Below are 27500 nucleotides of genomic sequence, written 5' to 3'. Positions count from 1 at the left end.
GTGGAGACCTCTCCGCTGACACCCGCCGCTATCCGATCCGATCCTGTCCGTGAAATTCGGATGGATGGAAACCCTATTTTCCATCTGTCTACAGGATCGGATAAGATTGGATGAAAACGGACAGGCGGTCCGTTTTCATCCAATCTCCTATAGAGGAGAGCGGGGCTCTGACAGCTCCGTCTCTGCAAAGTAAGCGGAGACAGGGCTGTCATCCTCCTGCTCAGCGGGAATCGGCGGATCGATCCCTGTTGAGCATAACGGAGTCCGTCTGGCGCATCGCCCGTGTGAAAGGGGCCAAAGTCATTCTGCTCAGCTGCCACTCCCTATGAGACTCATTTAGGATAGATGTTACCATCAACAATGTACAGGCGGCAATTGTACCAACAGTAGGAATACAGCACATCGTGATGCAAAAAAAATATTTTTCTTTTTTTAAAGTGGAGTTCCACCCATTTTTGGAACTTTAGATCTATGTAATCCCCTTTAAAATGGCTTTTACCAATGGAAACTTTTTTTTTTTTTGCTAGTAAATACCTTAATTTCGGCTTTATTCCTCCTCTCCTCACTTCCTGGTCCGATCGGCGATGACGTCATTCGGTGATCCGCAGTGTCTGCTGGGATGTATTCTATTCCAGAAATCTCGCAGTAGCTGTATCTGTACTGAGCCGTGCCTGCCCCGCCTCCGCCCCGCCTCCTCTTATTGAGTTGCATTGTATGAATGTATTAAGGCCGTTCTCTGCCCCGCCTCCGCCCCGCCTCCTCTCATTGAGTTGTATTGCAATACAACTCAATGAGAGGAGGCGGGGCGGAGGTGGGGCAGAGAACGGCCTTAATACATTCATACAATGCAACTCAATGAGAGGAGGCGGGGCGGAGGCGGGGCAGGCACGGCTCAGTACAGATACAGCTACTGCGAGATTTCTGGAATAGAATACATCCCAGCAGACACTGCGGATCGCCGAATGACGTCATCGCCGATCGGACCAGGAAGTGAGGAGAGGAGGAATAAAGCCGAAATTAAGGTATTTACTAGCAAAAAAAGAAAAAAAAAAGTTTCCATTGGTAAAAGCCGTTTTAAAGGGGATTACATACAGCTATGTATTCCAACCTATTAAAAATGGGTGGAACTCCGCTTTAAAATAGCCAGCCGGAACAAATTATATTCTGACATGTTTCGCATTAGGCACGGTGCTTTCTCAAAGCAGCAGCAGTGCAGAGGGACCTCCATCTTCAGTCAATTATAATGAATGAAGGCCAAGGTCATTCTGCGCCTGTGCCGCCGCTGCCTAGTGGGTGACTCATTCAGGGCCTAGGGCAGGGGTGGGGAACCTTTTTTCTGCCAAGGGCCATTTGGGTATTTATAAAATCCTTCGGGGGCCGTACAAAATTATCAACCTAAAAATTAGCCTGTTATATTTGGTCAAACATTTAATTAAGTCACCCCTAATGTGGGTACTGCTGGCTCTGGCTGGTACTGTTGTGAGTACTGCTGGCTCTGGCTGGTACCGCTGTGGGTACTGCTGGTTCTGGCTGGTACTGCTGGCTCTGGCTGGTATACTGCTTTGAGTACTGCTGGCTCTGACTGGTACTGCTGTTTCTGCTATGAGTATTGCTGGTTCTGGCTGGTACTGCTGGCTCTGGCTGGTATTGCTGTGAGTACTGCTGGTTCTGGCTGCTACTGCTGTGAGTACTGCTGGTTATGGCGGGTACTGCCGTGAGTACTGCTGGCTATGGCCGGTACTGCTGGCTCTGGCTGGTACTGCTGTGTGTGCTGCTGACGGGAAATGCTGGCTAGGAGAAGTGTAGCAGCGCCACGCTGGAGGAAGAGGTGATGTTTCCTGTATTTGTCACAGGCGGAGTGCATTTGATATCTCTCCGCCTGTGACTCACTCAGACTGCCATAACAAAGCAGGAACTATACAGGAAACATCGGCTCCGTTCTGACATATCAGTTGAGAGAGACACAGACTCAGCTGCACAGGGGGCCGGACCAAATGACTTTGAGGGCCGCATACGGCCCCCGAACCATAGGTTCCCCACCCCTGGCCTAGGGGGAAATGTAAACATCACCAATATGTAGCCATCGGTGCAGAAGCAGAAAGGCCTTTGAAAGTCAAGGTCATTCTGGATTGCCATCACTGCCTATAAGTGCTGGTTTACACTGCAGCGGCACGACTTCGGGGGCGACCTGTGAAGTCGCGTGCACCGCGACTTTGGCGCGACTTGCACGGACTTCATAAAATGAATGTCTATGCAAGTCGCTCCAGGTCACCCCGAAGTAGTACAGGACCCTTTTTCTAAGGCGGAGCGACTTGTGTGGCGGACATTGTTTATGATTAATTATGTGTATTTTATTTTTTCCTGGAGTTCAGCTATAATTACCTCATGTGAGCTTAACTCATCCTTCTCACCAGGTGGCCTTTATAATGGAGAAGTTCTAGTGTGGGATACCAGTAGGGCAGATGACCCATTGATTGGAAGGACTGGGCTCTCCATAGACAGCCATACAGATGCTGTGTACCAGGTAATCCATGCTTTGCTTAGGTCCCGCTTCCTAGTGATCTGCTAATATCAAGAATGTCACAACTACCAAACGCTTGCTTTCATTTAGAAGAATGCCAGCTTGTCACTGCTTTTCACTAACAATAGCTGGCCACAGCAATCCTCTAGTCAGGCTCATCTAATAAACGTATGATTTGTTCTTGTCACCTGGTAGGTGAGTTGGCTGCAGGATCAACCACAAGGTCACCGGCTGCAATTGCTGAGCGTCTCTACAGATGGGAAGATCCTCATGTGGCAGATAGAAAAGGACGGATTGCTTGTCCTCACCGATGGATTTGCTCTGGTTACACAGCAAATACCCAGCAACACCAAGATTAACAAGGTCTGTATGCAGATGAAGTACCACTGATTTACATCCCCATAACTTGGGAACTGGAAGGCACCTATTATGTTGGATGGCATTTATATTTAAAGGAGCATTTTAGTGGGTTTGAATCAGGGCCATCTGTAACATGGACCAAAAGGGGCAGCTGCCCGGGGCTCGATTGTTGTTGTGGGGCCCAAAGCAGCTGCCCCTTGAGCCAGAGCTGCCTGCAATAGCATACATGCCCATTTTTGCTTTCCATGTCCTGTGATGGCTTTGTGCCAGAATCGCAGTGTTGGGCTTACTAGTGTTGCTGTACATTTTAAACTGATGGGCACCTTCGGCCGGCTTCTCTGGTGGCGTCAGGAGTACATTCTGCATTAGGGTCAACAGTGTTGATTTTTTTATGTCTAAAACTGCAGGGCGTAAAGAGAGAGGTTCAGGGGAGTGTAGCTGCTTATCAATATCCTCAACACTAGTGACCCAGCTACACAAGGTTCTGTGTGGGCTCTGCCCTCTGTGTACTTAAACCGCCAGCAGAGAAGCCACAGTAGCCTGAGATATGGAATGGAACAGTGTAGCCATTGGTTTTTAAATAGATTGCAAAGATGTGGGGGGTTACATAAGATGCAGAAGGTACAGAGGTATGGTGAGGGGTACGGAGATGTGAAAGAGGGTACAGAGGTGTGTTGGGGGTGCAGTGATGAGCTTGGAGAGTACATAGATGTACAGGGGGAGTGCAGAGTTGTACTGAGAGTATAGAGACTTGCAGGTAGTCTAGAGGTGTTCTGGAGGTACAGATATGTGCAGAGTATGGAGGGGTACAGGGGGAGAAGCAGAGAGGTACAGGGGAGTACATAGATGTGGTGGTGGTTGTGGATGCGGTAGTGTAGTCAGTGGTGTATTTTGGTTTTGTGCTGCCCTAGGCAAGACTAAAATTGGGTGCCCCCACTCCCCCTCCTATCTGCCCCACTCCTTTTTTAACGGATGTGACTCTCTCCAAAATTAAAGGAGTACAAGTCCCAGCATGAACCCCTGAGATCTCATGAGGGGGCGGTGAGGGAGAGAGAGAGGGGGGGCGGGTGAGAGGAGATGAGAGGGGGGGAGAGAGAGAGAGAGAGAGAGAGGGGGATGAGAGAGAGGGGGATCAGGGTGGTGATGAGTGAGAGAGGAGAGGGGATGAGAGAGAGAGAGAGGGGGGGTGAGAGAGAGAGGGGGGGGTGAGAGAGGCGGCTCTAGCAACCAGTAGCCAATAGAGTCTCAGGTGGAGGGGGGGTTGCTTTTTTGCTGCCCCCCTGCAAAGTGCCACCCTAGGCCTGGGCCTTGTTGGCCTAGGCCAAAATACAGCGATGAGTGTAGTGACTTGCTAATTAATACAGAGAATGTTGGGAGGTGGGAGGGTGCAGAGATGCGCAAGAGTGTACAAAGATGTGCTGGTGGATATGGAAGAGTGCTGGGGGTGCAGAGGTGTGCTAGGGGGTATGGAGATCTTCTAGAGGCACAAAGAGGTGCTGGTGGATATTGAAGATTGCTGGGAGTGCAGAGGTGTGCTAGGGGGTATGGAGATCTTCTAGAGCAGGGATCCTCAAACTACGGCCCTCCAGCTGTTGCAGAACTACACATCCCATGAGGCATTGTAAAACTCTGATATTCACAGACAGGACTAGGCATGATGGAAATTGTAGTTCTTGAACAACTGGAGGGCCATAGTTTGAAGACCCCTGTTCTAGAGGTACAAAGAGGTGCTGGGTGTACAGAGATGTGTTGGGGGATTGGAGGAGGTACGGAGGTGTTCTGGGAGTGGAGAGGGGACAAGAATTTGTTTGCCCAGGGTCCAAACAATATTGCCACCTGACACCCACGATCGCTGGCTCCGATAGCCACCTGACACCCACGATCGCTCCCCGCTGAGAGAGAAGGACAGTCGGTTGTTGTAAACACAGCTGACTGTTCTTCTCCCTGAAATGATCACAGAGCTCCTGTGATCCTTCTATATAGGAACACATGTCTCTCTCTCTCTCTATATATATTTATTTTTATTTTTTACAAGTACATATATATATGTATTCTAGATTGACATCAGCCCCTGCCCTCTAAGAGCTTACAGTCTAAGATCTCTAACTCCCATTCATGCATACACATACTACGGCCAGTTTAGACAGGAACCAATTGACCTACCAGCATGTCTTTGGAGTGTGGGAGGAAACCTGCACAGGAAGAACATGCAAAGCCCGGGCAGATTGTGTCGTTGGGATTCAAAACAGTAACCTTAATGCTGCTAGACAGATGCGCTAACCACCTAGCCACTGTGCTGCCCAAATTACGCAAAAGTCACATGCAACGTTATCAAAAATGTTTTTATACTGTTAATGGAAAAGTATATTTGAACAATGACATCACACTACAATGATGTTTGTAGTAAAAAGTAAAACATGGCTTCCATTCAGCTGGTAAAAGGTCAGATAAGGTAGCCTCTCTCTGTCTCCACCTATTCCAAAAAGCAGGTTGTGACGCATGTAATTGGACTGCGATATTCTTTTGTAACACTGTTGTTTCTTGACAGCATGGCCGAGGTGACACTGCAGTGGGTGTGACGTGTCTGTCCTCTTCACACTTTGACCCCAGCCTGTTCATTGTTGGCTCTGAAGGAGGCTACTTGTTGAAGTGTTCTTCCACAGCACAGACAGTGGCCCTTACAAACTTGGCTTCCTCCGTTCCTCTTAAAGCTCCAGCTCAGTTCACCTTCTCCCCGCATGGAGGTCCTGTGTACAGCGTGGACTACTCCCCTTTCCACAGGTGTGTACCAGGCTCAAAATGTTACATTGTCTTTTTTTAAAGCCTGTAAGCGGTGCTGTCTCATTATAAAACCCATAGGTCTCTGGGAATCCTTTGTCAGGTATGTAATGCGTATTTAGAAAACAAAGACTCCATGTCTATATTTCCATTTCAGTAGGTACAAAATGCTTATCTCATTTTCTAAAAGAAGTATGGTGAGCTGCAACACATAAATAAATAGGACTGCTACCTTTTAATGCAGGAAAATGGACAACTGAATAGGGACTATTGTTTAAAAAAGAAACGTTTGGCTTGGATCTGTCTTGTCCTCTCGTATACCAGCTGGCATGTCGGTACATAACTGAGAAAACAGAAATACAGTTTCTCTTACGTCCTCCGACAGTCGCCGCCTCTTCATATTCGTCACATATGGGTATTAGACTTTGCTCCGAAGGAGTAGCTAGGCAACAGAATATGTTAACAATAAAGCTTTTAACATATCCCACCCTCAAGGGGTGGTCCCCTCAGTCAATACCCTCCTACTTCCTGCAACCATATCTCAGTTTTAATGTCTAGCTTGTCAGGAGTGGCTGGCTCTCTCTGTGCTGGGACTTTCTGTCCCAGACTCTTTCTTCTTTTTAATATTTTGTTTGAGTTTTTCTCTCTACCTTTATTTAGCTGTTATTTTGTCAGCGTTAGTTAGTTCTTCGGATGAAGAGGATCATGCGGACTGGGTCTCGGGCTGATCCCCCTGGTCGCAGGTCGTGGGTCAGTGGCTTCCCAGTCTGCCATCGAGCGTTCAGCCAGGTAACGCTCCTGGCATAGTGAACGACCCATCCCTGTTCGGTGCAGGGATGATTGGTGAGGTGGCTACCTCACTGGACGCTGTGCGGTTTCTTAACCCCCATTTTGTGCGTCTTGACTTGCGACTCTCCCTGCCTCATGTGCAGCGGCTTGTTCGCCTGTGCGGGTCCCCCACGCCATGTGAGGTAAGTGTATTTATGTGGGGACCTGTCTGTCTGGGGGGGTGTCAGTCTGGGACTGTGTAACCTGCCTCTATTCACACTGCTTGTCTCCCTATTTCTCGGCTGCATGCTGTGGGCTGCAAGGGGGGGGGGGGGAGCTGTATGACACTGTGTGTGTCAGACTGGTCAGTGTGAGAAGCTGTGTGCTGTGGGGCATGTTTTTTTGGCATGTTTGGGCATATACAGCGATCGCTGCGGCGATCTGACATGTATTCTGATATTGGAATGTAATGTGTGTTTTAATGCACTGTGGAGCGGCGGTTTCGGCGCCAAACGACGCCATTTTGCCTACACCCGCTCCGGCCGCATGGTTTACATGCATGGCGGCCATTTTCTTGTAGCCTCCATAGGCTTACATAGAGCGCCCTGGCAGCATCACTTCCTCTTTCCAGGAACACCGATCGAGGCAGCAGCAGCGGCGAGGGTCTCCTCAGGTTTTATCCTTCTGTTCTTGCTATCCATTGCCTGTGTTCAGTTTGCATATTCCCTGTGGGGGTCTCATTGTGCTGGAGTGTGGTGCGGTGGGCTGCGCTTGCCGCGCTTGCTTAAAAGGGGCAGTTAACCCTTGGTTGTCTGGCATTACAGGGGCAATGGATTCTCAGGAGGGCAAATTTCCTACAGTATTGGTGGAAAGCCAGGGGACCGCTGTTTCCCCCCCAGGGGGGGATTTAGCCACTATTGTGGCTGGCCTTGCTGCTCAGGTGCAAATGCTGGTGGCTGCTCAATCTACTAAAAGGCCCAGAGTTGCTCTTTCCTCTGATTCTGAGGGTGAAGGTGATGGGGCTGTTATGGCAGGGGCCTCCTTATCGGGGTCCCGCTCCTCTCTTGATCTAGTGGGGTCTGAGGTGGAGGCTGAAGTTGAGGGGGTTGATAATTCTCCCCCTGGCTCGCCTGAAGAGCTTGCAATCATGGATGAGTTGATTGCTTCCATTAAGCAAACGCTGCGTTTGCAGGACGAAGTGTGTCCCCCCGCTGCCTTGGCGGCTTATGGGACGCAGAGGAAACGCAGGACGCCGCAGGTTTTTCCCTGCAATGCTGATTTTCAGCGCGCTGTTAAGGATCAATGGCGCGATCTGCGCAAACCTTTTGCGGTACCAAGTAAATTCAAGCTGCGTTATCCTTTTTCGCCTGCCACTGATGAAAGGTGGTGTGTGCCTCCACCAGTGGATCATGCAATTGCGGTTTTGAACAAAGCCACTGCGATTCCTGCAGAGGGTTCCCCTGTTTTCCGTGATGCCACGGATAGGAGACTGGAGTCTCTTGCCCGTCATACTTATTCTGTTACGGGTTCTATGCTTAAGGCTCTGTTTGCTTCTCTCATGGCGGCCCAGGCGATCGCAAGTTGGACGCAGATGCTTAGGCGCGTCCTAGTGGCCGATTCGGCCTCGCCGGCGACCCTGGATATGGTGGATCAGATCCACCAGGGTGTCATGTATCTGTGTGATGCGGACCTGGACCTGATTCCGTTGGCTGCACGTGTGCACAGCGTGGCGGTGTTGTCTCGCCGCCTGGTTTGGTTAAAATGTTGGTCGGTGGACCAATCTTCACGTAAGACCTTAGCCAATCTGCCTTATGATGGGTCTCGCCTTTTTGGGGAGTCCCTGGATGTGTTGATTAAGGGGATCACCGGGGTAAGAGCACTCTCTTGCCCCATTTCCCCAAGGCTAAGGGGGCTTCTGGGAAGAAGCATGCTAATTTTCGGCCCCCTCAGGGGTCCTTTCGTGCCTTTCGGCCGCACTACAAGGGCAAACCGTTCAAAGGTCAAGGCTCTCAGAAGAAGCCCTGGTCTGGTAAACAGAAGTCCGGCCAATCCGGACCTGCAGCCCATAACAGTTCGGCCTGAAGGGGCGCCCTCACCCAGTTTTGGGGTTGGGGGACGCTTGCTCGGTTTTCTTCAGCCCTGGTTGGCCCGTGTGCGGGACAGATGGGTTCTGGAAATCGTTCGATCTGGTTACAAGATCGAGTTTCTCTCTCGGCCGGAGAGCAGATTTTTTCCCTCAAATCTTCAACTGTCTCCAGAGCGCTTGCGGGACCTGCACCTGGCGGTGCGGGACCTGAGGGCTCAGGGAGTGGTGGTTCCGGTGCCTCATCGGGACAGGTTTCGGGGGTTTTATTCCAATCTGTTCACCGTGCCCAGAAAGGAGGGCAAGGTTCGTCCGATTCTGGACTTGAAGGCTCTGAACCGCTCTGTGCGGGTTCGCAAGTTCCGCATGGAATCCCTGCGGTCGGTGGTGGCTGCCCTGGTTCCGGGGGAATTCATGGCCTCCATCGATTTGAAGGATGCGTACCTTCACATCCCCATATTCGAGGGTCATCAGAGGTACCTTCGATTTGCCATTGCGGAGGATCACTACCAGTTCGTGGCGTTGCCCTTTGGTCTCGCCTCGGCTCCGCGGGTCTTCACCAAGGTGCTTGCACCGGTTCTGGCATTATTGAGGGCCCAGGGCGTTTCTGTCCTGGGGTATCTGGACGACATTCTGGTTCGGTCTGCGACCAGCCAGGGTCTGGAGGAGGACCTGTCTGTCACGATGCAAACTCTGCAGGAGTTTGGTTGGACGATAAATTTTCCAAAGTCGACACTGAGTCCGTCGGTTCGTCTCCCCTATCTGGGAATGATACTGGACTCGGTGCAGGCGAAGGTCTTCCTGCCGGAAGACAAACTCAGGACTCTCCGGGAGGAAGTCAGGTCCCTCAGGGACGTTCCGAACTCGTCTCTGCGGACGTGTATGAGATGTCTGGGATTGATGGTCTCGGCCTTCGAGGCGATTCCTTTCGCCCAGTTTCACACGCGGGGTCTCCAAGCGGAGATCCTGTCCAGGTGGGACGGGCGACCTCAATCTCTGGATCTTCAAATCTCGTTGAGTCTTCGCACCAGGGAAAACCTTCTGTGGTGGCTCCAGTCCCCGTTGGTGTCCGGGGGCAAGTCGTTTCGTCCGATCTCGTGGACGGTGATCACCACGGATGCCAGCCTGTCGGGCTGGGGTGGTGTTCTGGGCGTTCTGTCCGGTCAGGGGACTTGGTCGGAGGGGGAGTCTTCCCTTCCGATCAACATTCTGGAATTGCGTGCGATAAGTCTCTGTCTTCATCGCTGGACGGACCGGCTGCAGGGTTGCCCGGTTCGGGTGCAGACGGACAATGCCACGGCGGTGGCCTACATCAACCACCAAGGGGGCACCAGGAGTGCCCGAGCGGCTCGAGAAGTGGCCGACATTCTGTCTTGGGCCGAGACTCATGTCCCGGCGATAACGGCGGTTCACATTCCGGGTGTGGAGAACTGGCAGGCGGACTATCTGAGTCGCCAGACCCTGGATCAGGGGGAATGGTCTCTCCATCCGGCTGTCTTCCAGATGTTGTGCGCGAAGTGGGGTCTTCCAGATGTGGACCTGTTCGCGTCTCGTCTCAACAACAAGGTGATGAGGTTCGTGGCAAGGACGCGCGACCCTCGGGCAGACGCGTCGGACGCGTTAGTGGCCCCGTGGCATCAGTACAGGCTGATGTACGCGTTTCCACCGATTCAGTTGCTGTCCAGGTTCCTTCGCAGGTTACACTCGGAACGCAACACAGTGATTCTTGTGGCACCGGACTGGCCTCGCCGGTCCTGGTACGCAGACCTCGTGAATCTGGCGGTCGACGCCCCGTGGCGTCTGCCTCTTCGAGACGATCTACTATCTCAAGGACCGATATACCATCCTGCTTTACAGTCGCTGGCTTTGACGGCCTGGCTGTTGAGACCGAGGTCCTGAAGGAGAGGGGTCTCTCTCCGGAGGTCGTTCATACTTTAATCAACGCGAGGAAGTCTTCCTCGGGGAAGGTTTATTACCGTACTTGGAAGGCCTATTTTGCCTGGTGTGAGTCCAGGGGGTTTTCACCCCGCACGTACTCGGTGTCCCGTGTGCTGTCTTTCCTTCAAACGGGTGTTGATCAGCGTTTGGCGCTGGCTACGATAAAGGGTCAGGTGTCTGCTCTGGCCGTTCTGTTTCAACGTCCCGTGGCTTCCAACCCATTGGTTGGCACCTTTGTTCAGGGTGTGCGGCATCTGGTTCCCCCGAGGCGGGATCCTCTGCCCCCTTGGGACTTGAATCTCGTTCTATCTGTGTTACAACGTGCTCCTTTTGAACAGATCAGGGAGATCTCGTTGTCTATGTTGTCCAAAAAGGTCGCCTTTTTGGTGGCGATCACTTCGGCTCGCAGAGTGTCGGAGCTGGCGGCTTTGTCCTGCAAGTCTCCGTACCTGGTTATTCATTTGGATAAGGTGGTCTTGCGACCTAATCCTTCTTTTCTTCCGAAACGAGTTTCGGAATTCCATCTTAATGAGGATATTGTCTTGCCTTCGTTGTGCACGAAGCCTAAACATCCAAAGGAGGTGAGATTGCACTCTCTGGATGTTGTTCGGGCGATTAGGGTTTACCTTAAATCGACTGAGTCTTTTCGAAAGACGGACTCCTTGTTTGTTCTTCCAGAGGGTCCTCGGAAGGGCATGGCGGCTTCGGCCTCTACCATCGCCAAATGGATCAGGCAGACCATTGAACAGGCCTATGCTTTGCAGGGGAAGGTTCCCCCTGTGCCTGTGAAGGCGCACTCTACTAGATCTCTGAGTACGTCTTGGGCCTGTCGTCATGGGGCTTCTGTAGCCCAGGTGTGTAAGGCGGCGACTTGGTCGACCGTGCACACTTTCACAAAATTCTACAAAGTAGATGTTCAGGCATCGGCGGATGCTTCCTTTGGCCGCAAGGTTCTTAGTGCGGCTGTTCCCTAGGGTCCCTTGTTGGGGACTCCTGGCTGTTGGGATAAGTTTTTTGTATCCCCTGGTTTTTTGTCTTTTCCTGGGTTGTTGCTCCTGTTGAGCACTTGTTTTTTGCTGTTGCCCAGCTGGTTTCCTACCTTTGGTAAGGTTCCTTCTTTGATGCGGAGACTGCGTTGCCTTTCGGCGCGGATGCGTTTCCCACCCCTCATGTTTGCACTGCTTTGGGACGTCCCCATATGTGACGAATATGAAGAGGCGGCGACTGTCGGAGGACGTAAGAGAAAACGGAATTTTTGTAAAATCTTACCTGTAAAATTCCTTTCTCTGAGTCCTCCGACAGTCGCCGCCCCCGCCCCTCTTTTGGGGTTTGATTGTATACTCTACTGCTATTCCACTAAAACTGAGATATGGTTGCAGGAAGTAGGAGGGTATTGACTGAGGGGACCACCCCTTGAGGGTGGGATATGTTAAAAGCTTTATTGTTAACATATTCTGTTGCCTAGCTACTCCTTCGGAGCAAAGTCTAATACCCATATGTGACGAATATGAAGAGGCGGCGACTGTCGGAGGACTCAGAGAAAGGAATTTTACAGGTAAGATTTTACAAAAATTCAGTTTTTCCCCGTTTGTTTAAAGTGTTTTTTTCTCCATTTTTATCTATTTTGGATAAGTAGGTCAGCCTTTTTCAACCAGGGTGCCTTGAAGTTTTTTCAGGGGTGCCTTGGCAAAGTGCCTAAAAATTGCCCCAAAATTGTATACAAGCCAGTGGGTGGATGAAACCTGCCTTTTAGTTACACAAAGCCATAGGTTTTAATTGTACACCATTACAACCTTCTAGTTGCCAACCTCCTAACGACCAATGACATCATCAGTTTATAAGGATGATGTCGCTTACCTGCATATCATCCTTGTTTGACCCTCCCTTGCCTCTCTTCTTCAGCTTTGAGGTCACATTAGCTAAGTGATTGGGTGTCCTACGTGTATTGATGTTGCTGCATTATGTAAAACTATGATGTAGCACCCTCCTAGGTAGGTGCTAGAGAGTCAGTATAGTTGTCTGTCTATCAGAGGAGCAGCAGGTAAATTGTATATTGAACTCTGCTTTAACAGGGAGCAGGATCTGTACGTTAGGTCTGCTCTGTGTGCCCAGTGTGCGATTCAACTGGTCTGAAGGAGTGTCCCCAGCTGATCCAATGGGGAGGCACATTTGGATAGTGGAGGAAACCTAGCCAATGACGCACAGGCTTTGGATACAGCCTCAGGGATTGGTACAGACTTTTTGTCTCTGTGCATTGTGGGGCAGGGTATAAAAAGCCAGGGGCACATGAGGTAGAGGTCTTTGGGTGGAAAGCAGAGTCCCAGAAGGAGGGTGGCGGCTGCCTCCTCTTCTGCAGCAGTTGGGGACGGCCACAGGCAGTCGGCCTGATGAACCTACAGTGTGGAGCTGAACCCAGAGGTCCAGGAGAGCGGACTGAGGATGTTGGGGCACTGCGAGAATCTGGAAAACAGTATAGTGAGTACAGAGAATCTAGCTCAGGGGTCTGCCCAGGAAGGGGACCCCTCCGGAGAGTGTAGTCAGTGGACGGGTGTCAGCCAGTGCTTGGTAATGATTAAGCACACAGTCAGTGTGTGAAACGCGTCTACCTTGTCACGATTGTCATAATTTGGATGTCCAGTCAATAAATCTGAATTTTGACTCAACCTGGAGTGCTGCCAATTCCTTTTCTTTTATCAAGTTTTCACGGAGGCGAGCCGGGGCATGCACCTGTGTGAGTCATCAGGCAATTACACCACCTTGAGCAGTGAGTCCTTGTCTGTTCAATTACAATTAGAATAGCTTTTACATATTAAAACGGGGCGCCTCAAGGCTGTGCATCATTTTGGAGGGTGCCTTGAGATTGTCCATAATTTAAAAGGGTGCCTTGCCTGAAAAAAAGGTTGAGAAACACTGGTATATGTCATTTGTTTTTGCCTTCCGCACCCTAATTGGGAGATCTTCCTTCACTTCCTGTCCTGTGGACGCAAAAATGAGGGGAAATCTCTCCAAAATTGGGTAAATCCCCTCTTAGACAACTGTTACCTGAAAAAAGGTCCCTGTTAGATGAATTTCTCTCTTTTCCTGTTTTGGTGACAGCTGGAAGAATAGAAGATAGCGAGCCCCTCCAGCAGGGACACAGGCAGGAATTTCAACCTGGCAGGGGCTCTGTTTCAATAATTTTTTATTAATTTTAACAAGTTGCTAACATGCTATTGTTCTGCCCACGCAGGGACTAGTGTTGACAGTGGTGACAAAAGTTAGCTAACAAAGATAGATGAACTACAGCAGCATGAAACGAGAACTGGTGTATCAACAGGAGATTGGCCTTTTCATAACGTCATGCGGGCCAAGGGATCCATGGGAGGTTCCCTACATCAATGGGGTGTCTGCTAGGCCCACCAATATCTACACAATGGTGCAATTTATAGCCTATACAGATCGAAGAAGAAGAGATAGATCAGAAACCAGGAGGAAGGTAGGTAGAAAAGTGGCCCTAAGGAAAGAGAGAAGGCGCACCTCTGGCAGGGGTTCTAACTCTATTTTTCCATTCTCAAAACTAAAGACAAACGTTTTAGCTTTGGATAAACTAAAAGGAGTTGTAAAGGAAGAAGTTTTTTTTATCTTAATACTTTCTATGCATTAAGATAAAAAGCTTTCTGTGTGTACCAGCCTCCCCAGCACCCCCTAATATTTACCTGAGCCCCATCTCTGTCTAGTGATGTCCACGAGTCTCTCGGCCATCCGGGACTCTCCCTCCTGATTGGCTGAGACACAGCCGCAGCACCATTGGCTCCCGCTCCTGTCAATCAAAGTCAGTTAGCCATTCAGGAGAGAGAGGGGGCGGGGCTGAATGGCAGCTCCATGTCTGAATGGACACATGGAGCTGCAGCTCGACTTGGGTGCTCCCATAGCAAGCTGTTTACTGTGGGGGCACTCGACAGGAAGGAGGAGCAAGGGGCAGCGAAGAGGGACCCTAGAAGAGGAGGATCTGGGCTGCCCTGTGCAAAACCACTGCACAGAGGAGGGAAATTTAAAGTTTTTTTTAGGAGCCTTTACAATCACTTTTAAGGGGATGAACCATGGCAGCCTATGTATTTCTCACTGCAAATTTGATAAATCTCAAATTATAAAAGAACTGTATATTCTAGTTCATATCATTTTAAAATTTTCTTTTACATTTTTAATAACTCGATTGTCTTTTCTTCAGCTAATCTGTGATCACCAATGGGGTCCACCCTGTGTAAACTGTGAATGCCGTTTGTCATTGTAGAAACCTTTTCCTGAGTGCGGGCACAGACGGACATGCTCACCTGTACTCCATGCTGCAGTCAAAGCCTCTCAGCTCTCTGCAATTGTCCCAGAAATACCTCTTTAGCATCCGCTGGTCCCCAGTGCGACCCCTGGTGTTTGCTGCAGCCTCAGGTGAAGGTAAGGATTGGTGCATAGAGAGGCAGTTTAATGACGGGCTTCTATGAATCCTGGTACATAGCCAAAGGGCATAATAAAGTCCACAAGTCACCTGACCCAGGATCAAACACTCCAGCAGTAAACTGGTTGTAATAGTGAGCGAAGGTCATAATACTGAAGCTAAGCATAAGAAACCAAAACAAAGGTTATGATTAGTAAAAACCACATGTCAGAGCAGTCTGTTGTCAGCTGAATTAATATGCAATTTGAACACTTCTGCAACAGTTTTAGTTTGCCCCGCTCCTTCCCAAGCCTTCCCGTTGATCTTTTTAATGTGATAGGCAGCCTTGGTAACCAATAAGGGAGCTTAGAAGTTGGAATTGGTGGGACCAAGCTTGGACTCTTAACCAGCGTGTTTGACCGATTAGACCACTTGCAAAGTATTATAATTTTTTTTTTTCCTGTAGCCCCCACTGCATCCTGTTTCCATCTAGGTTTGCCACTTCATCCCTTTAAACCAGGACACACATTAATTACACAGGTTCTGTGGCTGATGAAGGTGGTAATTAAACTCACTTGGTGCCTTATGTGCATTATATCAGCCTCAGAACCTGAGTAATTAATATGTGTCATGGATTAAAGGGATAAGGTGGCATCCCTATTTCCATCTCCTCCAGAAATAGGTTCAGAAATCATCAAGTGTAGTGAAGTAATAGTAATAGGAACCTATTCATATTGTGTTCTGTACCAGGAGCCTCCAAACTTTCTAAACACAGAGCCAGTTTACTGTACTTCAGACTTTAGGGGAGCCTGAATGTGGCCATTGTGTGTAAAAATTGTGCTGGCGTCAGTGGGAGTAAACAATGCATTGTTGGTATAATTGGGAGGAAAATGAAACCATCATTGGTGTCATTGGGAAAATAAGGGCCCCATCGGTGGCATTGGGAGGAATAGTGCCCCATCGTTAGTGTCATTGGGAAGAACAGTGTTCCATCTATGGTATCAGTTGGAGTAGTGTCCCATTGTTAATCTCAGTTTGAGGAATAGTGTCCCATTGTTAATCTCCGTTTGAGGAATAGTGTCCCATTGTTGATCTCAGTTTGAGAAATAGTGTCCCATCGTTGATCTCAGTTTGAGGAATAAAGTCCCATTGTTAATCTCAGTTTGAGGATTCGTGTCCCATTGTTAATCTCAGTTTGAGGATTCGTGTCCCATTGTTAATCTCAGTTTGTGGGATAGTGTCACATCGTTGATCTCAGTTTGAGGAATAGTGTCCCATTGTTAATCTCAGTTTGTGGAATAGTGTGCTATTGTTAATCTCAGTTTGAGGAATAGTGTCCCATTGTTAATCTCAGTTTGTGGAATAGTGTCCCATTGTTAATCTCAGTTTGTGGAATAGTGTCCCATTGTTAATCTCAGTTTGAGGATTCGTGTCCCATTGTTAATCTCAGTTTGAGGATTCGTGTCCCATTGTTAATCTCAGTTTGTGGAATAGTGTCCCATTGTTAATCTCAGTTTGTGGAATAGTGTCCCATTGTTAATCTCAGTTTGAGGATTCGTGTCCCATTGTTAATCTCAGTTTGAGGATTCGTGTCCCATTGTTAATCTCAGTTTGAGGAATAGTGTCCCATCGTTAATCTCAGTTTGAGGAATAGTGTCCCATTGTTAATCTCAGTTTGTGGAATAGTGTCCCATTGTTAATCTCAGTTTGAGGAATAGTGTCCCATTGTTAATCTCAGTTTGAGTAATAGTGTCCCATCGTTGATCTCAGTTTGAGGAATAGTGTCCCATTGTTAATCTCCGTTTGTGGAATAGTGTCCCATTGTTAATCTCAGTTTGAGGAATAGTGTGCTATTGTTAATCTCAGTTTGAGGAATAGTGTCCCATCATTAATCTCAGTTTGTGGAATAGTGTCCCATTGTTAATCTCATTTTGTGGAATAGTGTCCCATCGTTAATCTCAGTTTGAGGAATAGTGTCCCATTGTTAATCTCAGTTTGTGGAATAGTGTGCTATTATTAATCTCAGTTTGAGGAATAGTGTCCCATTTTTAATCTCCGTTTGTGGAATAGTGTCCCATTGTTAATCTCAGTTTGAGGAATAGTGTCCCATTGTTAATCTCAGTTTGAGGAATAGTGTCCCATCATTGATCTCAGTTTGTGGAATAGTGTCCCATTGTTAATCTCAATTTGTGGAATAGTGTCCCATTGTTAATCTCAGTTTGAGGAATAGTGTCCCATTGTTAATCTCATTTTGTGGAATAGTGTGCTATTGTTAATCTCAGTTTGAGGAATAGTGTCCCATTGTTAATCTCAGTTTGTGGAATAGTGTCCCATTGTTAATCTCAGTTTGTGGAATAGTGTCCCATTGTTAATCTCAGTTTGTGGAATAGTGTCCCATTGTTAATCTCAGTTTGAGGAATAGTGTCCCATTGTTCATCTCAGTTTGAGGAATAGTGTCCCATTGTTAATCTCAGTTTGAGGAATAGTGTCCCATCATTGATCTCAGTTTGTGGAATAGTGTCCCATCGTTAATCTCAGTTTGAGGAATAGTGTCCCATTGTTAATCTCAGTTTGTGGAATAGTGTCACATCGTTGATCTCAGTTTGAGGAATAGTGTCCCATTGTTAATCTCAGTTTGTGGGATAGTGTCACATCGTTGATCTCAGTTTGAGGAATAGTGTCCCATTGTTAATCTCAGTTTGTGGAATAGTGTGCTATTGTTAATCTCAGTTTGAGGAATAGTGTCCCATCATTAATCTCAGTTTGTGGAATAGTGTCCCATTGTTAATCTCAGTTTGAGGAATAGTGTCCCATTGTTAATCTCAGTTTGAGGAATAGTGTCCCATTGTTAATCTCAGTTTGAGGAATAGTGTCCCATCCTTGATCTCAGTTTGTGGAATAGTGTCCCATCGTTAATCTCAGTTTGTGGAATAGTGTCCCATTGTTAATCTCAGTTTGAGGATTCATGTCTCATTGTTAATCTCAGTTTGAGGAATAGTGTCCCATTGTTAATCTCAGTTTGAGGAATAGTGTCCCATCATTGATCTCAGTTTGTGGAATAGTGTCCCATTGTTAATCTCAGTTTGTGGAATAGTGTCCCATTGTTAATCTCAGTTTGTGGAATAGTGTCCCATTGTTAATCTCAGTTTGTGGAATAGTGTCCCATTGTTAATCTCAGTTTGAGGATTTGTGTCCCATTGTTAATCTCAGTTTGTGGGATAGTGTCACATCGTTGATCTCAGTATGAGGAATAGTGTCCCATTGTTAATCTCAGTTTGTGGAATAGTGTCCCATTGTTAATCTCAGTTTGAGGAATAGTGTCCCATTGTTAATCTCAGTTTGTGGAATAGTGTCCCATTGTTAATCTCAATTTGTGGAATAGTGTCCCATTGTTAATCTCCGTTTGTGGAATAGTGTCCCATTGTTAATCTCAATTTGTGGAATAGTGTCCCATTGTTAATCTCAGTTTGAGGAATAGTGTCCCATTGTTAATCTCATTTTGTGGAATAGTGTCCCATTGTTAATCTCAGTTTGAGGAATAGTGTCCCATTGTTAATCTCAGTTTGTGGAATAGTGTCCCATTGTTAATCTCAATTTGTGGAATAGTGTCCCATTGTTAATCTCAGTTTGAGGAATAGTGTCCCATTGTTAATCTCATTTTGTGGAATAGTGTCCCATTGTTAATCTCAGTTTGTGGAATAGTGTCCCATTGTTAATCTCAGTTTGAGGATTTGTGTCCCATTGTTAATCTCAGTTTGTGGGATAGTGTCACATCGTTGATCTCAGTATGAGGAATAGTGTCCCATTGTTAATCTCAGTTTGTGGAATAGTGTGCTATTGTTAATCTCAGTTTGAGGAATAGTGTCCCATTGTTAATCTCCGTTTGTGGAATAGTGTCCCATTGTTAATCTCAATTTGTGGAATAGTGTCCCATTGTTAATCTCAGTTTGAGGAATAGTGTCCCATTGTTAATCTCATTTTGTGGAATAGTGTCCCATTGTTAATCTCAGTTTGAGGAATAGTGTCCCATTGTTAATCTCAGTTTGTGGTATAGTGTCCCATTGTTAATCTCAGTTTGAGGATTCGTGTCCCATCGTTAATCTCAGTTTGAGGAATAGTGTCCCATTGTTAATCTCAGTTTGAGGAATAGTGTCCCATCATTAATCTCAGTTTGTGGAATAGTGTCCCATTGTTAATCTCAATTTGTGGAATAGTGTCCCATTGTTAATCTCAGTTTGAGGAATAGTGTCCCATTGTTAATCTCATTTTGTGGAATAGTGTCCCATTGTTAATCTCAGTTTGAGGAATAGTGTCCCATTGTTAATCTCATTTTGTGGAATAGTGTCCCATCGTTAATCTCAGTTTAAGGAATAGTGTCCCATCGTTAATCTCAGTTTGAGGAATAGTGTCCCATCATTGATCTCAGTTTGAGGAATAGTGTCCCATTGTTAATCTCAGTTTGTGGAATAGTGTCCCATTGTTAATCTCAGTTTGAGGATTCGTGTCTCATTGTTAATCTCTGAGGATTCGTGTCCCATTGTTAATCTCAGTTTGTGGAATAGTGTCCCATTGTTAATCTCAGTTTGAGGAATAGTGTCCCATTGTTAATCTCAGTTTGTGGAATAGTGTCCCATTGTTAATCTCAGTTTGAGGAATAGTGTCCCATTGTTAATCTCAGTTTGAGGAATAGTGTCCCATCATTGATCTCAGTTTGAGGAATAGTGTCCCATCGTTAATCTCAGTTTGAGGAATAGTGTCCCATCGTTAATCTCAGTTTGAGGAATAGTGTCCCATCGTTAATCTCAGTTTGAGGAATAGTGCCCTATTTTTGGTGTCAGTGAGGGGAATAGTTTTTATATCAGCGGGAGGAAAAGTGCCCCAAGAGCCTGACAAAGGCAAGCAAAGGGCCGCAGTTTGGAGACCGACCACTGCTCTGTACAATGCTCATCCAATCTACTCTACTGGTCCACCTAGGAATGCTGACTTGAAGCCATTCGAGAAAGGATTGTAATCTAAGGGCAAGTACCCCTCAAAGTATACTTACCCTTTTGAGCCTTGAAGTGAGTCAGCATTGCGCTACTTAAAGTGTTACTAAACCTAGGAGCCTGCACTCACTATATCTGGTCTCCCACACTACACAGAGCATGGAAATGCAATAGTTCTAGTAAATATAAACTGCTAAATACCTTTTCTCATTAGCAGTATATAGCAGTTGTGTGACTTCTATCAGTGTCTAGCAGAGCACTGGTTAAAGCTTGTAGGAGGAATTTTACATTCTGCTCTGACTGTCCTTGGAGGCTGCAGGACCCCAGACCCTCTGTCTGGACAGTGCTGATTGGCCTTGTGCTGATCACATGCACTCTAACAAGAAGAAACACTCTAGCAAAACACACCAAACTGAGCATGTGCAGCTTGCCCCCAAGGCTATGTACCATCAGAGGATTAACCCCTTAGGTTCCACAGTGAGTATAACAAGCATGCTTTACTGCATATACAGACTGATTTAACTGTTGTGGATTTAAATACCTTTTTTTTTCTCTGAAGGAATGGCCCGGGTGACGTCATCGGCTGCATTAAAAGGAAATATCTCCTAAACGGTGCAAGTTTAGGAGATATTTACAGTACCTATAGGTAACCCTTATTAAAGGCTTACCTATAGGTACAAGAGCGGGTTTACAACCTCTTTAAAAGATATCTGAAAATGCTATTCTGAAATGGCTTCAGAATTTTCTTAGTGACTAACCTGACACTATGCAGATGAATTTTGTTTTTACTGTTTGCATTCTGGTTACTATGGGTAAAAAAAGGTATTGAAGCCAGAGAAAGCCAAGCAACTAGCATTATAAGGAGATCTGACATTGCAACTTTTTTTTATTTCTATATCATTTTTAGTATCACTGCACCAATTCATGCAATGTCTCTTCTCAGGACATCTGCTGCTCTTTGACCTTGGAAAAAGCTCCCAGAAGCCATCTTTAGTTATAAAGCAGACAGACAATGAGAAGGCTGTTTACTGTCTGGAGTTTAATCGTGCACAGACCCGGGTCTTGGCTGCCGGGGATGGAACTGGTACAGTGAAGATATGGCAGCTAAGTTCTGATTTTACAGAGCAAGGAGTCCGAGAGATGAATCTACTGGATGATATGGCCAGCAAGCTCACTGACTGAACCAGAGGGTGACTTCAAGTTCTCATACCTGTACTATATGTAAATAGACCGGATATCAATAAAAGCTCATGATCTTACATTTTATATTCATTAAAGCCTAATATTTCTCCGATCCCAATTAAAAGGCTTTCCTTTCCTCCCTATTCTTGTGACTCTCATCCCAGAAAGCAATGAAACCACTTAAATAAATTCTGACACTGCGCCAGCTTACAAAGAATGATTTTATCTGTGTCCCAATTTCATGGACTTTCTATTATTTCCTTTCCTGACAAAACATGAGCTCATATCCCCCTAATAGGGACGCTGTCTCAGAAGGTGGCTTTTTTGGTGGCTATCACCTCTGCGCGCAGGATGTCGGAACTGGCCATGTTATCCTGTCGTTCACCTTACTTGGTGATTCACAGAGATATGGTGGTTCTTCGCCCCTGTCTGTCATTCCTTCCAAAGGTTGTCTCTGATTTATTTTTTGAATGAAGACATTGTGCTGCCTTCCCTGTGTCCCAGGCCAAAACCTCCTAAGGTAAATTGCCTTGCATGCTTTGGATGTGGTTCGGGCAATTAGGGTGTAACTGGCAGCTATGGAGTCTTTTAAGAAGTCAGACACCCTATTTATGCTTAAGGATGGGCCTCGGAAAGGGTTGTCCGCTTCCTCTGCGACCATTTCCAGATGGATCAGACAGATGGTGATTCAGGCCTATTCCATCAAGGGTCAGGTTCCTCCTTTCCCTGTTAAGGCACACTCTGCTCGGGCGCTCAGTGCCTCCTAGACCTTCTGTCATCTGGCATCAGCGATGCAGGTTTGCATGGCGGTCATTTGGTTGTCAGTGCACACTTTCACAAAGTTCTATAAAGTGGATGTGTTGGCATCTGCGGATGCTTCTTTTGGCTGCAAGGTTTTGCAGGCTGCTGTTTAGAGGACCTGGTCCTCTTCGAGGGTGTATTGTTTTTTTCAGGTGTGCTCCAGTTGTTTTGGTTGAGCTCCTGCTGCCTGGTTGGCTACTGTTTAGCCTTGGGAATTTTTTGCATGTTCCCACCCCTTATATTTAACACTGCTTTTGGACGTGCCAATGGTTAAGAAGAACAGGAGCTGTGTCCGTTAATGAACGAAAGAGAAAATTGGATTTTTGACTGTCTCTGATTTCTCTGATGTTCATTGACAGACGCAGCACCAACTCCTCTGTGGAGTTGTAATTCTTCTAAAACTGCTTGTAACAAAACTGAGTTCCTATAGCAGAGAGAGGGAGTATACCCCCTGGGACTGCCCATATACGTAGCCAGACTTTTCTTTCCTGCCTATTTTCCTACTCCTATAGGGGGCAGTATAACCCAATGGTTAAGAAGATCAGGAGCTGTGTCCTTCAATCAACATCAGAGAATTGGATATTACGGTAAGTCAAAAAACCCATTTTTCAAAATTTTTTGTCTTTTTTAATTCATAGAGCAAGAAATAAAAACCCCAGTGGTAATTAAATACCACCAAAAGAGAATGGAAAATTTACTATCAAAGACAGTAATTTTCCTTTCCTTCATATATATATATTTATCATATATATATATTTAATTTTAGTCAATGATCTGGATTTGATCTAATATAGTAAGCCTAAAATTTTACAATAATATGGATTTTGTGGACGTAGTTTTCTGATTTGACCACTAGATGGCAGGGTGTCTTCTCAAGATCTATATTACAGTTTATATTTCATAGTTGATAATTGACATTGTGTCAATGGGGTTTTTTATGTTCTCAATTGGAGAAGGGCTTATTGTGGGCCACGGGCGATTAACTTACTGATACACTTATAGTTTAATCAGTAGGTATTTCTTTATGATTTGATTTTCAGTGCCATTGTTTTAAATAGTTTATGCGTGTCCTACATTTTTGCTAATAAGTGGTGTACTTCGGCAAAATGTCCGATAGTGGCAGCTAGTCCTATATCTCTAGTGGATGTCTACAACAAAATGACCGCCGATCTTTTTTCAGTAATTAGGCAACTATGGGCAATTATAAATAGGTGAACTGAACTTCTGTTCAGGTTTCCCTATGAAGAATTCACTGTATCACGCCATTTATTAGTTTCCAACTGTTCAGATATCAGCCACACAGATTGCATTGTTTTTAAAGATTCAGCTGACTCATAGACTTTGAGGTCTAGACTTTGGAGGTCTGACTTGCCCAGTCAAGTTCCTCCACCCCAAACTCGCTCATCCATGTCTTTATGGACCTTACTTTGTGCACTGGTCCAAATCATTTGGTGGAGGGGGGGATTATGGTGTGGGGTTGTTTTTCAGGGGTTTGTAGCAGAAAACGGTTTTGGGAAACCGGTAATGGACTCCAGACACAAACTTCAGGAAATCACACCTTTTATTCGCTAGTGAAGGGGACTTAGTTGGACTCATGTCCAAAATCCTAAGTAGGGGATGGAGAGCAGGTACATAGTATATACAGTATATATATATCAGCAGTTGCGTCACAAATACATATTTCATATGCAAAATATACTTTTTCTGTAGCCTCTAAAAGCAAATGACATTTGCGGTTTCACACTGCTATGCCTTCTTATCTCTCTAGCTTATTTTGATTTTTGCTGCTAAGCATCAAGTACATTGTCTCACAGGAGGGGGGGGGGGGGGTCCTAGTTGCATACAGCTGCTAAGCTGTCAGAATTCTGTTGAGACTTTAAAATTAAAAACATTTTGTCAGAAGCAACCATTTTGTCACACAGCAGCCATGTTGTCGGCTGTGCAAGTGCTGCCACAGGTCGGGCTTGGCCCCTTAGTTCCAGTGAAGTGAACTCTTAAGGCGTCAGCATACCAAGACATTTTGGACAATTTAATTCTCCCAACTTTGTGGGAACAGTTTGGGGATGGTCCCTTCCTGTTCCAACATGACTGCGCACCAGTGCACAAAGCAAGGTCCAAATAGACATGGATGAGCGAATTTGGGGGGGGGGGGGGCAAAGTTGACTGGCCTACACAAAGTCCTGACCTGTACCCCAAAGAACACCTTTGGGATAAATTAGAGTCAAACATTCCCATAGACACACTCCTAAACCTTGTGGACAGCCTTCCCAGAAGAATTGAAGCTGTTAGAGCTGCAAAGGGTGGGCCTACTTAATATTGATCCTTATGGACTAAGACTGGGATGCCATTAAAGTTCATGCGCGTGTAAAGTCTGGTGTCCCAAAACTTTTGACATTATAGTGTGTGTGTGTCTGTCTGTCTGTCTGTCTGTCTGTCTGTCTGTCTGTCTGTCTGTCTGTCTGTCTGTCTGTCTGTCTGTCTGTCTATCTGTCTATCTATCTATCTATCTATCTATCTATCTAAATGAATGGAAAGTGCTCTGTGCTGAGTGGCTTCCTGTTCATTTAAAAATTGAGGCATAGTAAACACAGTTTACTATTTTTCAGTTATAAATGAAAACAGTGAGTGAGTGTGTTCACTGTGTACATTTAGAAAAGGAAGAGGCTGGTCAATGACATAGCCCCTTCCCTTGCTCTCCACCCTGAAACATCCCACGCAGCAGCCAGGGGAAGAGGAAAGGAGGGAACAGTGGCGGTTCGTCCATTGGGGGCACAGGGGCGCCGCCCCCCTAACTATGCGTCCGGACCCCTAATCTACATGCCAGAGGCATGGATTCTAATGGGTTTTTCTTTTTTTGAAGCACATGATTAGAGCCAGAGGCTCTAATAGGCTTCAAAAAAGGGTGGGCTCGGGGCGCAGAGCACTGTTTGCCAAGGGTCCAATCAATATTAAAGATGGCCCTGACCCTGACAGATGGCCCTGGTTCCTTTATTGGTACATTTGGTGACCCAAAGAATAGGACTGCCTCTTGGAGAGGGTGAATTAGGATAGATATCACTTAGTGTCAGGCAGGGACATGCAAAAACACATTACTGGCCAATGGCGTACTGGGGACAAATGGTCAAAAATTTTCAAAGGCTGTGCCTGCGGACACAGCAAGTCATAGCATATTAGATCAAAAAGGCCTCAAGCTCAAAATCTGTAGAAATAGAGGAACTGCGTTTCAGGCCACTGGGAGCTATGCTCTTGTATGAGCATCAACATTTTTAACATCCTAACTATTGGATATATTTTAAAGTACTTTTTGTAATAAAATGTTGTACTTTTGTATGTGATGTCTATGGTGGTACCAAGAAAATCCATATTCTTCAAAAAAAATTCTCTCGTTTTCTGATCATGTGGGTTGGTTGGAGGCAGAGCAGATACTCATCCTATGATTGAACGCATCCCAGGGTAACCCTTTCCTAACAGCTTGCCTCAGTTTTGTAGAAAAGCAGTACCTAAACCATGAACTTCAATACGGATTGGGGCTGTGTCCAATGGACTCCAAGAAAAAGGATTTTATGGTACAGTGAGGGAAAAAAGTATTTGATCCCATGCTGATTTTGTACGTTTGTCCACTGACAAAGAAATGATCAGACTATAATTTTAATGGTAGGTTTATTTTAACCACTTTACCACCGGAGGATTTTGCTGTCTTACGTCTGGGCCACGTTTTGCGATTCGGCGCTGTGTGACTTTAACTGACAATTGCGCGGTCATGCGACGCCGTACCCAAATGAAATCAATGTCCTTTTTTTCCCACAAACAGAGCTTTCTTTTGGTGGTATTTGATCACCTGTGCGATTTTTACTTTTTGCGCTATAAACAAAAAAAGAGCGACAATTTTGAAAAAATAACAATATGTTTCACATTTTTCTATATGAAATTCCCCCCCAAAAAAATGTAAAAATCAAAATTTTTTAAAATTTTTGGCCAATTTGTTTTCTGCTACCTATGTTTGGTAAAAAAAATCGCAATAAGCGTATTTTGATTGGTTTGCGCAAAAGTTATTGTGTTTACTAACTAAGGGAAAGATTTCTGTCATTTTTGGTGTTTTTTTTTTTTTAACGCGTAATGGCGGCGATCTGCAATTTTTTTTTTGCGGGACTGCGACATTGCGGCGGACAGATCGGACCCTTGACTGACATTTTTGACACTTTTGGGGGGACCAGTGACATTACTACAGTAATCAGTGCTATAAATATGCACTGTTACTGCAAAAATGACACTGGCAGGGAAGGGGTTAACTTTATTGGAGAGGGAGGGGTTAATGTATGCCTGGTGCTTACTAACGTGTGTGGGAGGAGGTGACTGAGTGACACAAGGACAGATCGCATCTTCAGCTATGCTGAACACTGCAATCTGTCACTCCTTGTCACTTAGGAGATCCGCCCGCTCTGTTTACACAAGCAGGCGGATCTCCAAACTCGATCGCCGCCGCTCCTCCCCTGGCCCGACTCCCACTGTGACTGAAAACAGCGGGAGTGCGCCTCCGGCGGCGCGCGAGCGCCGCCTACAGGGGGAGGAGTCCAGCGATGTAGGTCTTGCCCTCCTACTCCTCTGCAGCATGCTTGAAATATTGGAATACCATCAAATGCTATGGAAGATTGGTAATGTTTCGAAAACCATAATTTTGGTCAACGAGTTTTTTTTACATTGCTATATTATCTGCTTTTCAAATCCCTGTGCTGTAGCATTATATGGTTTGTGTATTGGAGGCACGGTTGTGACTATTGTTTGTGTGTTAACTGTTTTATACAGTATATGCAAACAAAAAAAAATTGCTATGGTCAACTACTGGTACTTCTCTCTCACTGAATCTAGATCAAATGACACTCCATTATAACACTACCTTATAAGCTAGGCTGCATGAAATTCCAGGATGTTGATTGTGAGACAAGGCTCCTCTGATGGCCAAGTACCTTACATTAACAGGCTGGCATCCGTCATTAGGAAACTCCCAAAGATTGAGAGGAAGGAGTTTCCTGACTCCAGCGCCAGATTCCTGAGCCACCAAAACCAGGGAAAACCTGGTCCTCCATGATAGACATAGTTAGTCTGGTTGAAAAAAGACACAAGTCTATCTAGTTCAACCTATAAAGGGGGAAACAAAAATCATATAGTCTTAAATCCCTGTGGTTTCCAAACTGTGGCCCGGGGTCTGGATGCTACCTTTTGTTTGCCTTTATCCGGCCCTTCAGGCATTATTTCTGCCACTGACACTAACAGTGGGGCACTATTCCTCCCACCGACACCAACTGTGGGGCACTATTCCTCTGACCGACACCAACTGTGGGGCACTATTCCTCCCACCGACACCAACAGTGGGGCACTATTCCTCCCACCGACACCAACAGTGGGGCACTATTCCTCCCACCGACACCAACAGTGGGGCACTATTCCTCCCACCGACACCAACAGTGGGGCACTATTCCTCCCACCGACACCAACAGTGGGGCACTATTCCTCCCACCGACACCAACAGTGGGGCACTATTCCTCCCACCGACACCAACAGTGGGGCACTATTCCTCCCACCGACACCAACAGTGGGGCACTATTCCTCCCACCGACACCAACAGTGGGGCACTATTCCTCCCACCGACACCAACTGTGGGGCACTATTCCTCTGACC

At 46.4% G+C, this 27500-nt stretch overlaps 1 protein-coding gene across 1 annotated transcript in view; it reads left to right on the top strand.

Annotated features, from left to right (window-relative positions):
* DYNC2I2 (dynein 2 intermediate chain 2) overlaps positions 1-21282 on the top strand; it is a 40944-nt gene extending 19662 nt beyond the window's left edge. Inside the window, exons 5-9 of the mRNA XM_082263680.1 lie at positions 2415-2524; positions 2717-2884; positions 5430-5662; positions 14719-14876; positions 20785-21282. Of these exons, the coding sequence (XP_082119806.1) occupies positions 2415-2524; positions 2717-2884; positions 5430-5662; positions 14719-14876; positions 20785-21023 (908 nt within the window). The 3' untranslated portion in view covers positions 21024-21282. The remainder of the gene's footprint in view (positions 1-2414; positions 2525-2716; positions 2885-5429; positions 5663-14718; positions 14877-20784) is intronic.
* The last annotated feature ends 6218 nt before the right edge of the window (positions 21283-27500 follow it).

Source organism: Pelophylax lessonae (assembly GCF_965119305.1).
Source record: "Pelophylax lessonae genome assembly, chromosome: 7".
In the NCBI taxonomy this organism is placed as follows: Eukaryota; Metazoa; Chordata; class Amphibia; order Anura; family Ranidae; genus Pelophylax; species Pelophylax lessonae.
This window is presented reverse-complemented; position numbering and strand designations above follow the sequence as displayed.